Source organism: Furipterus horrens, unplaced genomic scaffold (assembly GCF_987537825.1).
Source record: "Furipterus horrens unplaced genomic scaffold, mFurHor1.1.pri manual_scaffold_6, whole genome shotgun sequence".
NCBI lineage: Eukaryota > Metazoa > Chordata > Mammalia > Chiroptera > Furipteridae > Furipterus > Furipterus horrens.
Window position 1 is genome coordinate 3,349,754 of NW_028327176.1, and position 14,565 is coordinate 3,364,318.

The 14,565-nt window shown below is 55.2% G+C and overlaps 1 protein-coding gene across 2 annotated transcripts in view; it reads left to right on the forward strand.

The window, feature by feature from the left end:
- The window catches only part of ASAP2 (ArfGAP with SH3 domain, ankyrin repeat and PH domain 2), a 134,940-nt gene that overhangs the window by 89,780 nt on the left and 30,595 nt on the right, over positions 1–14,565 (forward strand). For both annotated transcript variants that reach the window (XM_090280884.1, XM_090280886.1), the window contains exons 10-15: positions 2,877–2,980; positions 3,076–3,145; positions 7,491–7,578; positions 10,924–10,972; positions 11,053–11,219; positions 13,337–13,470. In XM_090280884.1, the coding sequence (XP_090137010.1) occupies positions 2,877–2,980; positions 3,076–3,145; positions 7,491–7,578; positions 10,924–10,972; positions 11,053–11,219; positions 13,337–13,470 (612 nt within the window). The remainder of the gene's footprint in view (positions 1–2,876; positions 2,981–3,075; positions 3,146–7,490; positions 7,579–10,923; positions 10,973–11,052; positions 11,220–13,336; positions 13,471–14,565) is intronic.

Here is a 14,565-nt window from a genome sequence, read left to right on the forward strand (position 1 = left end):
GGTGTACGGAGAGTCGGGCAGTGTGGTCCCCCTCTGCCTCCCAGCCAGTTGCCTCCACATGTTAGGTCTTCTCCCCAGAAAGAAAGGCTCTTTCCCCTTGGATTATAGTCCGTTACATCCAGGTCTTGGCTACGCGAAAGGGCCAGCTCCCGTTGCCGCCCTTCATTGGGTCAGGCGTTAAACAACACCCCTGTATGAGCAGGTGAAGAAAGCCTGTTTTTGTTGGGTCACCTAGCAGTCTCCTTGACGATGCTAAAATAATTAGTTCCTAAGCAGGTTCAGTTTTACATTAAATTATATTGCTCCTATATACGAGTTTTTTAATTTTCCCCTTCATATTTGCCTGCGTGTTTTCACTGATCCAAGAACTGCCTCGTGTGAGAAATAAAACAGTAATTTCTTCCTTAACCTCTGGCAGAGGGTGTCCTTCATCCTGTCTCTAATACCCATAAGGAGTTCTGATTGGTGTGCGTGACGAGAGGCCTCGGAGCACTTACTGGTGCTGGCTGGTTTCCTCCCCAGGTGGTAGACGCATCTCGCGGTGCGTGGTTTAGTCTTTTGACAGGCATGCTTTTAGTCTTCTGCGGAATCTCACGGAGGTGAGAACTCTTTCTCCATTTCCCCTCCCCTGCATTATTCCCAGGGATGTTTCGAGCTGGGTTTGCTCCAGATTTCTAGTGCGGACATACTGCCCTTCTGGGAGAAGGTGGGAGCGGGCCGTCTGCAGCCAGTGGAGGAGCCGTCTGCCCTAGTTTTCTGGAGGCGGAAGTGCTGTGTCAACTCCCCGTGGAAAGTGAGGACGTTTCTCCTACTTTGGGGTCTGTTTGTTCAGGCTTTGCTGTCAGTTCAATACTGAACGCCTGAGCACACTATTGATTTCTCAGATGAAGGTTTTTTGTTTGTTTCTTTATGCAGTTATCCTGTATATATCTCAAAGTTAAAAAAAAAAAAAAGAGCTAGACAACCCACGCTTATGGGGTGGAAGACAGTATCGTGAAGATGTCAGTATTCCTCAGATTGACCTGCAGATTCAGGGCCGTTCCCGTCAGAGTCCGAGCTGCCTTGGCAGAAATGGACAGGCTGGTTTTAAGATTCATATGCAAGGGCAAGGGACCCAGAGTAGCCAAAACGGTCCTGAAACAGAAGAACAAGGAGGAGGGTGCTCAAACTTTCAGAACTCCCCAGAGAGCTCGGCTAACGAAGGCGGGATGGGCCTGGCGCAAGGTAGACACAGATCAATGAAGCAGAATTGAGAGCCCAGAACTAAACCTTCCCATTAATGGCCAATCTGATTGGCAACGAGGGAGCCAAGGCAGGTCAGCGAGGAAAGAATGATGTTTTTAACAAAGGATGCTGGGACGACCAGAGAGCCACAGCAACAATAAATAAATGAATTTGGACCCCTCCCTCCAACCATTGCCAAAAATGAACTCGGAGTAGGTCAAAGACCTACATGTAAGAGCAAACTGTAAACCGCTTAGAGAACAATAGAGGTATAAATCTTCACGGCCTTGGACGAAGCAGTGATTTCTCACACGTGACATCTAAACTACAAATAAGAGAAATGGGAGGTAAATTGGGCTTCATCATAATTGAAAACTGAGGCTTCAAATATCTTTTTTGAAACTGCCAAGGATCCCGGTGGCCGTGACTCTGACTCAGGTGTATCTCTGTCCCTTGTCCCAGTGGCCACTGTAAGCTGCACAGTTTGCCCTTGTCTCCCTGGAGGGCGGCTGCAGCTGCCACTTTCCTCTCCAAGCCCCCGCGTGCGCCCCTCTGCCTCGAATGCTGTCCCCTTCTTCTCTGCCATGCCTGCTCTCATCGGTCAAGCTCCCCTCCCCCACTCCCCTGTGGGTTCCCCGTGGGCGCTTCTGGAGTGCGTGTGCGCTCAGCTCCAATCACGTGGGTTGTCGGGTGTGAGTTCTCATTGCTTGGGCAGTGCCTAGTTCCCCCGAGGACAGTCAAGAGCTTGGTGGTGGAGGTGAGACCGCCCCTCGTGTCTCTGGGACACGCCCTGCGAGGACCCCTGGCGTTAGGGAAGGAGGGTCAGTGGGGAAGGCGGGATTTCCCTCCACGCTCTACTCTGGCTCTGACAGGCGCTCTATTGCAAGGAGATCACGGGTTTTCATTGTGTTTCTGTTTCTTCCATGATGACGGGAGGCGGGGTTCCCAGCAACAGGTGGAGGCAGACTTGAGCCCGCCTGGTTGACCAGCACGTCCACATTTTGCTCCCCCGTCTCCTTCCCGTCCACCAGAATTCCCAGCACCTCTCCACTCTCGGCTTGGGACTAGGCTGCGGAGGCAGAAGTCCCCAGCTGTCTGGGTGGCCGGTGCCCGCTGAGGCCGAGGCGGTTAGGTTCAGGGTCAGGGCCCTCTCTTGGGATGGGCGGGGGCAGGTAGTGACTATTGTTTAACACCTGTGCTGTGCCAGGTGTTGGCACCTGGGACCTTACACCAACCTTACTATGTTTCCCTGCCTTACTGGGTATTGTTTTCCTGTTTTCCAAGGAGGAGCCTGAGGCAGAGCATGGAGTGTTTGTTTGTTTTGCTTAAAAGGGCCGCTTTGCCCTGTTAGGGGCTCCTTGGTATGATCAGGGGCTTGAGGCTTGTAATTACGTAAAACCTCGTAACTTCCCCACGGCTCCTCCTTGGGCCAGTTTGGGGTTACTGGTTTCTGACATTTCCTCCTCCGGCCTGGCAGATGGCATTTATGAGGCCTTGGATATGAAATTTTTGTCCCTTTTTTGGTGTTGTGAGAAGGGAAAGTTTTTCTAATTTAAAGAGAATGTTTTTAGGGCATACATTTCCTTGGTGTGCTGCTCTTGTAATAACTGGACTCTGGTCAGCATTGAAACCCACTTCTTGGCCGTTTTTAGGATTCCCAGCTCCGCCAGAGCACAGCCTACAGCTTGCACCAGCCCCAGGGGAACAAGGAGCACGGGACGGAGCGGAGCGGCAGCCTCTACAAGAAGAGCGACGGGTACGTGGGTGGCGGGCTGGAGTGGACACGCGGGTTCGCTTGCTCCTACATCCAGAATTTCTAAACTCTTACTTTTCCCCCCTTTCATCTCTAAGGATCCGGAAAGTGTGGCAGAAAAGGAAATGTTCAGTTAAAAATGGTTTTCTGACCATATCGCACGGAACCGTAAGTACCTTTGTGAACCTATGGTCTCCGCTGTAGTGAGACCTGTGACAAGCCCAGGGATGTCAGAGGACACGGTTGTCCTGTGTGTGTCGCGGGGTCAGGGATGCAACTTAAAGACATTCCCTGCTGAGGAAAGCTCGTTTGGGTTCCCGCTCCACTGGGGGCACCTGCGCGTGTTTGTGCGGCTCCAACTGGGCAGAGCCATGCCAGCCTGCGGGACCCAACAGTCAGGAAGGGCTGACGAGCCACGTGCGCTCCGTTTAGAACCAGAGACTCCCAGGGACACACGAAACACCAGCACGCGGCTCCCCAGCTGTCTGTCGGGAACTGGAATGTCGCACTTGGGACAATGTCTACTTTTCCGTTCGGGAAAGAGCGTTTCCGTGGTCAGGGCTCTGGGAAGCAGAAGCCCCAGAGCGCCGGTTCGGTGCTTTTACTGTAGGAACCTAAGACGCGGCGCCCAACCCTAATCAGCCCTTTGCCGTCCTGCCTGTGAGGGCCCCTGCGGGAAATGGTACCTGCGTGATAGCCTCTCACAGCCCAATCCAAGTAAAGTGGCGACTAATCTCACTTCCGCAGAGCAGGGCGTAGGACCACAGTCACAACACAGCCCTTCCCTGCAGTGGCATGGGGCACATTGTCCCCTTCCCTGGTGTGACAGGATCCAGATGACCACCATGTTGTCTGGTACACATTTTTGAAAGGAAAGGTGGAGCTGGGTGCTCTTTTGTTGCTAAGGAGGACGCTGGCGATGGCTGGCATTTCAGGTCCCCCGGCAGGAGGCCTGGCGCTGTGTGCATGTGAGTGACCTCAGTCCTGGGAGCGGATGGTAGTGGAGACAAGCCTGAGCCTCCCCTCCCCTCCCCCCCCACCCCCCTCCCACATTCCCCAGGCCCCCCAGAGAAAGACTGCTCTGGGCAGGACACAGGACGGGCTTTGCAGGCCTCGTAGAGAAGCCCTGGCTTAGAGCGGCTTCCAGAGCCCGGAACTTGCGCTCTTCTCAGCGCTTAGGAACTTGAAGGATGACGCTGTGACAGGGGTTGTGTTCCCTTGGGGACCCTTCACTTTCCCTGCGTCCACTTTGGGGAGACACTCGGTAGAACTAGCGTATGTCCGGTGTCATCTTCAGAGAACTCTTGGCCCAGCGGACTGACTGTCTGTCATTCATTTCTCTTTTCCAAAACCTAGCCCTCCCCGGCCTCACTTAGGTCCCCACGTCCCCGTGGGCTGTGTGGTGCGGACCCCGGCACAGTGTATTTTCCATGCAGACGTGGGTCTGAGTGCTGTCAACCAAGGGAAGCCCGTTCCTTTGCTCACCCTCCTCTGTGGCCGGGGTGGCGGCCGGGCTCCCTTCCCGCTCTGACCGCCTGTGACTCAGCCCAGGTTCACCGCCTCCAAGCAGACAACGTTCTAAATGAAGGCTGAGTTTCATTTCGGGCTTGTTTACACCTCTAGAGTCGTTACGTATTTTTGCTTCATTAAAGCTAGACCCAGGGCCGGCGGAAGCCAACCGGCAAGGAAAGCGGGCCTGGTAATCCTTGGCTGGCGGTAGAACCCGGTTCAAGTCCTTCCATTGCTCGAGCTGCCTCTCGGGAGACACGGAGGCTTAGCTTTCTCCCTGGAGGTGGGCTGCCCCCGTGTGGGGCTCTGCTGCTCACACCCCCTGCTTACTTCTAAGTGCTTTGCGTTTGGAGGGAGCGCCGTTCCAGGAAATCCTCGCTATCTAGATGCCACATTCTGCTCCCTGGGCCGGGAGCGGCGGGAGATGTGGCAGGTGGGGGCGCTGTGCCCCTGCCTGGTGGCCCTCCCGGGGCAGAGCTCCCCTTTTTCTTCCTCCCTGCACGGTGGGCCCGCTCCGGAAGGCAGAGTGCCGGCACCCCGGGAGCGGCTGCAGCCACAGGGCGTTGGCATTAACCACAGCCGGCAGTGAGGCTGAGAGGTGCCTTTTGCCTGGCTCGTTAGGGTTTGGTTGTACAGCTTGCCTATTCAGACAGCAGCTCCCTGACGCTGCCAATTTACCATCAGGGGGAAAGGGGCGATTTCTCAAAGACTTGACTGTGTAACTAACTGGGAATCCGAGCGCAAGATCTGGCACACCGCCGAGAACCGGGTCTTTTACGTCGTGGAAACACAGATGCGTTTGCACCGTTAGGAAAACCAGCTTCTTTCCAGGGAGCTGGCAGCTTTCGGGGAGTGAAGGCACTGTGTTCCATGTTCTGGCAGGATTGGTGACGACATCCAGAACGACTCCGGTGAAATTCCCGTTGGTGTCCCCGTTAGCTAAGGCTCACTGTGCTTTCTGGCTCTGGGAAGAGGTGGTCTAGTGAGATGTTTCCTTTGCCAAATTCATAGCATGGCCATGCAGGCAGACCAGGGGCTGTTAAACTGGAAGGGAGTCTCCTGGTTCTTACATATCTAAAAATTTTTTAAGTGATTATCAACCATGCAGAGAGAAGACCACAGACTTTTAAAGGCCTGACAAATTGGGAAAAAACCGCACAGCATGACGGAAATGGAACTTCACTCCCCGTCTGTGCTGGGGTGGAAACACAGATGCTGGGTCTGCTTTCTCCCCTTCCTGGGCTTCTTGCTAAGCCAGGGCTTCTTGGGTGGCCCTCAGGGAACACTGGTGTCTGGGGAAGGACACAGCCCTGTGCTGTAGCCGAATTAAATGACGACACTATTTTTCTGCATTTACCGAAGGGCACCAACCTCTTTGAGGGCCCCTGTGTCTGACACTCAGTGGACGCCAGCGGCTTGCAAGTAGGCCAGGCACGTCCCCTAAATGCACACATGGAGGTAACAGTGTAGACATGGGCTTTCTGTGGGCCCCACACCAGTGTCCCAGTGCTGGGATGTTCGTGGTGGGGGCTCCTACAGCGCTGTAGGAACACGGGTGGGCAAAAGTAGGCTTACAGTGGTTCGCATGAAAAATAATACCGTAACTAGTAAGTAATAATACAAGAATAAGCTATGCTGTGTACTTCTGCCCACCATGTGTATCATTTGGTGTAGAGGGTCCTGGACAAGCCAGGTAATTCTATTGGTAAAGATCCAGAATTGGATCAATCGTCCTTGTACTTGGCAGGGCCAAAGTTTGCAAGGTTAGGTAGAGGCTGGATTCCTCGCAGGCTGCTTTCTGGGGATCCAGGGACGCTGATAGGCAACTCCGGACCACAGAGAACAGCCACGTAATTCCATCTCCGAGACAGGTCCACACGGCCACAAACCAGGAGAGTCTAGTACGACCCTGTTTATCCAGCTTCTGCTTGACCAAACTGGCTTTTATCGAACCAGATTGTTCAAACTGCAGGGATCCGTCCCACTTCAGAGGAGACTCCCCTCCCGCACCCTGACTCTGGGAGGGTTTGGCCAAGAGGGGTCTGGAAATACTGAGGTCTGCCCTGGTGTCGGCCGTGTGTGGGTCTCCGCGAACCCCAAATCCAAGCTTTTCCAAGGTCTTGATGTGGCTGGTGGCGACAGGGAGGGGTAACAATAATTAAAGGCCGAGATACTTTATTTGATCTTCCCATTAGTGGCCTGGGAGGCGGGGAAGGTGAGCGCAACCATATTTGGAGATTTCACCAACATTTCTGAAAGGCATTTTGCCATTCGGAAATTTTCTTTGAAATTATCTTCTTACCCTCCGCCTTTTGCCTCTTGGGCAAAATAGGATATTTTTTTGAAATTATAGCCATTTTGACACATTTCTGGCAAAAATATATTAGGTTCTCTTGTTGCCTTTGTGTGTCTGGGGGTGAGTTGGGGGATATCACATGTGAATGAGGTTGGTTTCATTGAAACTTCAGTGACAGATGGTTGGCGTTTAGGATTATGAATCTGTTATCTGCCATCACTTCAGGAAACAGGGAAATTATTTCTGTCATTTTTGTGCTTTTCCTGGAAGTGAGTGTTTACACTCAGAAAAATACTTGTAAGATCACCAGAAATGGAGCCGGGGGCCCAAGTCCCCCACCAGCGGTCCTGTCTCAGTAGGAATCAGGGCTGAATGTCTCGGGCTTTCGCCAGCAAGCATGTGGGTCTCCGCGAGTCCGGTGCCTTTGACCTCACAGCCAGCATCGCCTGTCCCCTGTCCGGTGGGGTGTGTGGGCCCCTGAGTGTACCTTACAGGGGGGACACTTGCCCTTGGTGGAGCTGGGCTTCAAGGGCGTGCTGCGATGTGCCTGTCATGGGCTTCTATATAAACTCTGCCACCTGAAAGCTCTCTTTGCAAACTAGGGGAAACCCCGTCCCGGCGGCATTTGGATCAGGAATGATGTGGTCTGGCTTTCCATCCCTTCCCAGCCGGCTCCTTTTTTGTTCTGTTTTGTTTTTCTTCAAACAGGCTAACCGGCCTCCTGCGAAGCTCAACCTGCTAACCTGCCAAGTGAAGACCAACCCCGAGGAGAAGAAGTGCTTTGACCTTATTTCACGTAAGTTCATTCTCAGACGCTGGGCCACAGAGAAATCATTCCGAACTGTCCCCGAGGACGTCAGTGCCCTCTCCAGGGTGCATTTAAGAGAACGGGTGTGGGAAGAAAAATGCCTGTGTTTCAGGTGAGGCCCGGGCTTTCCCTCTTCCCTCTCGGGCGAGGACTTGACCTTGAGGCTGGCGCTGCGCGCCCTGTGCTCCGTGAGCCTCAGTACACGGCCTCAGCTCCAGCCTCAGTTTTCCTGCTTGCAAAGGAGGAGATTGTTCTAGACCAGCCCTGCGCCAGAATCCCTTGCTTCTTTATAAACAAGGACGATTCTGTCGTCCAGGCTCCCGTGACCCGAGTGACGTTAGAAGTGCTGCGCTCTAGGAGAGGCTGGTCTCCGGCAGAGCCCTCGAAGCGTTCACTCTGTCCTCCCGACCATGGGACTCGTCTTTCTGCCTCTGTGTGCTGTTCTTTCTGGGGCACACGCAGAAGAATCGTCACAGGGCTGCTGCTGGGGACCCTGGTGGCTCGGCCTCCTTGACGGAAGAAGGGCAAGGACAGTGACGAGGCATAAAGTGACAGGCCTCGTGTGTGTGGCAGGGTTGCAGTCTGAGGGAAGGAAGGGACCTGCTCCCCTTTCAAAGGGCAGCTGCTAGGGATGTGGGCAGGGAGTGCTGTTTATAGAGCAGAACTCCCGACTGCGCACTTTAAAAGAAGGGCGCTGTCTCGCTGCGGGCGTGTCCCCGAGCACGGGGCGGCTGCCTTTTTCTTTTTTTTAATTTTATTTTTATTGTTTTTCTATCACAGCTGCCCTACTTTTCCCCCACTGCTCCCCCTCTCCCACGGTCAGTCCCCACTCCGTTGTCCGTGTCTGCGGGTCCTTTATACCAGCTCCTTGACTAAACCCTTCCCCTGCTTACCCCCCTTCTCTGCCTCCCGCGGCTGCCTTTTAAGATGGCCGGGGACTTCCTTACTGAGCAGTGCTCGCAGCGCGCTCACCCCCGCCTGCCTGGGTCGGGAGGCGGAGGCCCACAGCGGTGAGGCCTCGAGCCCCGTTTCCCTGTTCCTGTGTGCTTTGTGCTAACTAAGCTCCCAGAGACCCCTGAGCAGCGTGATGTAGGGAGATGGTTTGGGTGTCATTAGTTCTGTCCTTCGGGTTCTGAGCTGGTTTGTAAAATGAAACTTGACTTTATCCTGCGTCAGACCCTGTGTCCCTACCCAGGCGAGCCAGGCCCCCAGATGCCTCGACCCTTCTCAGGGCCGGGGCAGGCCCTCCATTCGTATACAAGGGTGTGAACGTGCAGAACTGACCGTAGGTTAAAGCGCGATCATGCTGGGCTATGCGCCTCTGGGTACAGGTATGACATGCAGTTAAAGGGGAGACCTTGTCGGGGTGCGGTCTGCTGTCTTCCCGGGGGTAGGGATGTGGGCGGGCTTCAGGCTGGCCTTTCCGCTTCCATCGGAAGCAGGTGCTGACCGGCATGCAGCGGGTCCCGCACGGGGAGGGGACGCCACACTTCGCCCCAGCATCCCGGCGGTGGCCCCAACTCAAGGCCATCTGTGCAGAGGCATTTATGTCAGACTTGTGAACAACTCCACAGCAGTCCCCCACCTGCTTGCTGGAACACTGGGCCGGACACCAGGAGGGTGGGTGACATCTGTGTGCCCCCCGCCTGCCGAGCGTGAGTGGCAGCCTGCCGCACACGTCGGGGGCGGTTCTGCGCGTGTCTGCCTGCACGGGAACGCTTTGGCAAGCTGACACTGGCTGGGACGCCATCCACCCCTTTGCTTCCAGCCTCTGATGCCGGGAGGGCCCACCGCGCCTGGTTTGGGGCCCTGTTGATGGTTGGCCAGTCAGTTGTCACCTTTGCAAAAAGCCATCATCTCCTCTTGTTCTGGCCTCTGTGGGTGCCATGCCTCTGCATCTCTGCATACAGATGCTTTTTATCCTCGGTCGTTTTCAAAAGATGCTCCTGCCCTTGAAGTATCGCAGTGAAGGTGCTTTGTGGCTTCTCAAGGAGGACGTTTCTGCGGCAGGCCAGCCCTCCCAGGACCTTCTTCAGCTCCTTGCCCTCAGATGGGCTTCGCCCTTTGCCAGGTCAAGTCCTGAGTCCCCCCTTGGGGGGACAGAAGAGGCAGGGGAAGATGGACTGCGGTCCATCCCCTGCACAGGGGGGACCCTCAGTGAGCTGGTGACTTTGCCAGTTGGAGCCAGAGCCTCGGGCAAAGAAGCAGACTTCTCTGGCCACTGTCACGTCAGGGCGCCCACTGACTGACATCTCCTTGGCTTTCTCCCCGGCTCGTTAAAGCTGCTAGAAAGGGTGCTTGGTTCCGAGGCATCTGGAGACAGTGTCCGTAGGATACGCTTTGCTTCCCTTTTTCCTTTTACATTGAATACATCTTTTGCCTTGCCTTGTCTGCACGGACCTCCCCAGGCCCCTTCCTGCGAACACCCCAGTGCCACTGTCCAGCAGCACATTCATTGGACGTATTGTCAAGCGTGTGAACAGCTGTCCACCCTGGGACGTGGATGTCGGAGTGTGGCTGTGACTGGGACTCTTGCTCAGATCTGACGGTTTTCCGTAGGGCCCCTTTCCTGTTCCCCGACGCTCTCCGGGGTCCCACAGAGCATTGTTCCTTCTCCTCAGTCTCCTGAGTTGGTAGACGTTCTATAGTCTGTTCTTGCCTTTCCTAACTGCGCTACTTCCTTTGAAGAGTATCGAGCAGTTTTTTGGTCACATGCCTCTCGGTTTGGGTCCCAGCACCTTTCCCCCGACTGGACTGAGGGTCTGCATTTTGCGTAGGAATAGCACGTGGGCAGCCCCGCCTCTCTCCTGCCCGCGGGGGTCGGCGGCCGTCAGTGCTTTGAGGCTCTCCGCCCGGCGCTGGGTCCGTGCCGCGGCGCTCCCAGGGCCTGTTGCCGTTAGAATTCCCCGTCACCGTCCTTTCCGAGAGGGCCAGAGAATGCCTGAGACACTCACTTCGGAAAAAGCTCGCACTTTTCGAAGGGCCTCGCCATTACGTGGAGGGCTAACTGTAGCAAGTTTAAAAAAACAGAAGCTTTTGCAAGGCTGGCCATGGTTTTGGTTGAACAGCCTCTGGTTTTGGAAGCTGCGTCGCTTTAGACTAGAACAGAGGGACAGGTGCATTCGTCCTTTTGGATTTAAAGCCACAGGGAGCGAGCATGGGCAGGCGGGCGGAGGGCGGACGGGTGTGGGGCTTGCTTTTGCGTGAACACGGCTCCCGCGTGGCGCAGCGCCCGGGCGACTCCCGAGGTCCGTGGACTGCACACCACCTCCCCGGGCGCTGTGCGCGGGCCGCGGACCGAGCTCACGCTCACGGGGCTCCTCTTCCGCACAGACGACCGGACGTACCACTTCCAGGCTGAGGACGAGCAAGAGTGCCACGTGTAAGTGCCGTGCCGCAGGGGCGGGCCGGCCGGGGCTGCCGCTCCCGGGGCCCCTCCTAGCCTCTCCGCTCCCCTCCTAGATGGATGTCCGTGTTGCAGAACAGCAAGGAAGAGGCTCTGAACAATGCCTTCAAGGGCGACGACAGCACCGGGGAGAACAACATAGTCCAGGAGCTGACCAAGGAGATCATCTCCGAGGTCCAGAGGATGACGGGCAACGACGTGTGCTGTGACTGCGGGGCCCCAGGTAAGCCGGCCCCGCCCCGCCCCGGCCCGGCTTCCCTCTCGGTTCAGACAGAAAGTTCCGTGCGGCTGGGTTGGAACGCACACCACCGCACAGATGCGCTCCCTGAGCTGGGTGCGGGCCGCGTGGGTGGGGGCGGGCCGCGTGGGTGGGGGCGGGGGGGCTGCCTCCTGGCTCTCAGGACAGGATCCTGTGAAGAGGGCCTGAGAGAGCAGAAAAGATTTCAGTGCTTTCTGAGGAATGAAAACGGAAACACAGGGAGGGCGAGATCAAGGTCATCATCCGGTGTGCCAGCCACAGAGGCTTTTCTGGGGATTGGCCCCGGCCGCCCTCGCCAGAATGCGTGCAGTGACTCTAAGCCGCTGTCTAGCCTGGGGCCCCGCGAGGGCCACTCACTGCTTTGTTAGACACCGGGGTCGCTACCCGGAAAACAAAGGAAGTGTCGGGGTTCTGTGCAAGTCCCTCCCATCTGTTCACAGTCTGGAAAACGGAGTGCTTCTTCACGCACTTTGGGAAAACCTGTTAGGGGCTTTGTGTCTGCGGGACACAGCTTGTCCTCGTAGACTAACCACTAGTGTTCTAGAAGTTTACGGGCCAACTTACTCTCCTAATGGAGATGCAATGGCGGAGCTTCCAGAGTGAGTGGGGCCACCTTCTTCTCCGAACGTCCACGGAGGGAGAAAGACCGTGGCTCAGCTGGCCTGGGCAGCTCCCTACTCACTTCCAATTCCCTGGTGATCTTTATAAACAACCCACAGCAAAAATAGAGCGGAGAGTTGAGAAATGGGTGAGGTGCCCGTTCCCCTGAGGCTATATTTGGGGATGATTTGAGGCATGACCTCATGGGGTATGGGGTGTTGGACCCATTTAAAAATATCTTCTTGGCCGGATCTTTTAAGATCTCTTTGGGTCTTATCTTGAAGGGAGTGGTTAGGAGTGACTGGGGCCTTTTTCTTAGGCAAACATAAGGCTAGTGCTTGGAATTTAAAACACTTTTCTGAAGAAGTCCCAGCTCTGTGCACTTGGGTTTTAAAACGCTGGGACGGCATGGGCGGCGTGAAAGTGTGCTATGAACTGCCAGACCGTGCACCCTAACTCGCAAAAGCACGGAACAGTCAACACGCTAGCGGGGCGAAGTGGAAACACAGATGCCCCGAAGGGCGTCCTAACATGAAAGACAATTTTCATGACTTAAACGTTTTAAAAACAACGGCACAATTGTCTCGTGACCAAGGCTGCAGTATTTACCTGCTCTGCGTTTCTCAGGGCAACCAGCAATTCTAAAGAGACGTGTACTGAAGGGCCGTAGTAATGTGCTCGATCAAGTATGTTTTATTTTGAGTTCCCCATTTGCCATAAATTCAGCATTCATCTGTCAGGCCTTTCTTGAGTACCTACTACCATATGCCACACACGTAGTAGGGCTCTTCAGTGAGTAAGTCATGGGTTCGAGCCCGGGTCGAGGCAAGGCTGCAGTCTGGCCGCGCATCCGCCTGCAGCCCCGAGCAAGGCCCTTCTGCTGTGCGGCGTGAAGGCACCTGCCCTGCCGCCTCCCGGGACCCTGTGTGCGTTGGACTGCGTAGCTGGTACAGGGTGAGAAAGGACCTGCGTTCTCTGCAGCGCTCACCATGGGAGCTGTTATTCTCCCACAGTGGTGAGCACACAACATGACATGGGCCCGGAGTGTGAGTTCGGTGTCACTGTTACCAGGCTCTTTGGGAACACAGAGTCCCTGTGTGATTCAAGTCCGTCCCCCTATAGAAGTGGACTCTGGTGGGCCTCCTTTTTCTCCCCCCACTTTGATGGTGGGACCAGGTTGGTGATGGGTGTGGCCACTCACGGCCACTGTGTCCTGTTTCTTCTTCTTTACCTGGCACGTGCGACCTAATGAACGAAAGGACGGCGAGGTGGAGGGTTAGAAAGAGGGAGAGGACAGACCCAAGTGTCCATGTGTGTTGAGCGTAAACTGGCGGTGACCCCAGTGGAAGGAGGGTTCTGGCCGCCTTGTGGATCAAAAAACACGTGTGCTCAAAACTCCACGTTCAGGGACCGTGCGGGAGTGTGTTCTGGCCCCTGCCCTCTGCTTACCCCAAGCTCCAAGGTCTCCGTTCTCCCCGCAGATCCCACGTGGCTCTCCACCAACCTGGGCATTCTGACCTGCATCGAGTGCTCCGGGATCCACCGCGAGCTGGGGGTGCACTACTCCAGGATGCAGTCCCTCACGCTGGACGTCCTGGGAACGTCGGAGCTGCTGGTAATGTTGACATTCTTGATTTTGCAATGGAAATAAACTGGGCCAAAAGCTAGCTCTTTATTTTGGCCCTTGAATCCACTGGAGTTTCTTGAGATCCCCCTGGGCTGGTGACTGGGGATGTTTGCCACGTGGGTTCGGGCCTTCACAGACGTGTTGATTCCTCCTTCCCAGCCGCTAGTAGTTGAGGTGGCTTCTTGTTGCAAAACTTTAATCTTAAATGAATCAAGTGAAGTGGAACTCAGAAAGGAGCATTGAGCCCTGACCGTGTGGCCCCGTCGGTCGGAGCGTTTTTCTGGGACTGAGGGGCTGCAGCCTCGGTTTCCAGTCTGGCACATACGAGAAGCAACCAATCAATGTTTCTCTTCCTTCCTCTCTCTCTAAAAGCAATGAAAAAATGTCGTCGGGTGAGGATTTAAGGAAAAAGGAGTGTTAAGACTAGTGTAAGATTTTGGAATTAGGACGGGCCCTTCGCCTAGGCCACCCCATTCATCACACAGACGCAGAGCCCAGGTCCCTGACCGCGGAGGGCAGACTGCCCCTGAGTCATCAGCCAGCTCCTGCCAAGTCTGTGGTCACTGCTTGGCTCAGTCTCCAGTGGACTGCTCCTCTTCCCTTTCCCTTTGGGAGAGAGATCGGTCTTGGCTCTTACTGCCTTTGTTTCTGAAAAAAGCCTTTGGCTCGTGGTCCAGTGAAACGCGTGAGCCCTGCGGTACAGATCAGCGTGAGCAGGTGGAAGCGTTTCCTGGGCAGGAGAGTTCCGAGTATTGGGGAGCAGCACACCGCACACCTAGGCCATGTGTGGGGACCACCCCAAACAGGCGCCATGTGGGCCATTCTGAAAGTCTGTAATTGCTGGTTGGAAAGCAGTGTTTGGACTTTTCCCCTCAGGGTAGCTCAGTGTTGGACGGTAAAGATTAAGTGGCTATTGATTGCCATTGACTTTCATGTCAAGAACAGTCATCTTGACAGAAAATCAATGCTTGTGGTCAGTATCCCTCCCAGGGGGCCACAGATCTTCCTGATGACTCCCGTGGGCCCAACGTGTCTGAACTTGTAATGTGTCTGAAGTGCCTCGTCACATCCTTCCCGTCTTTC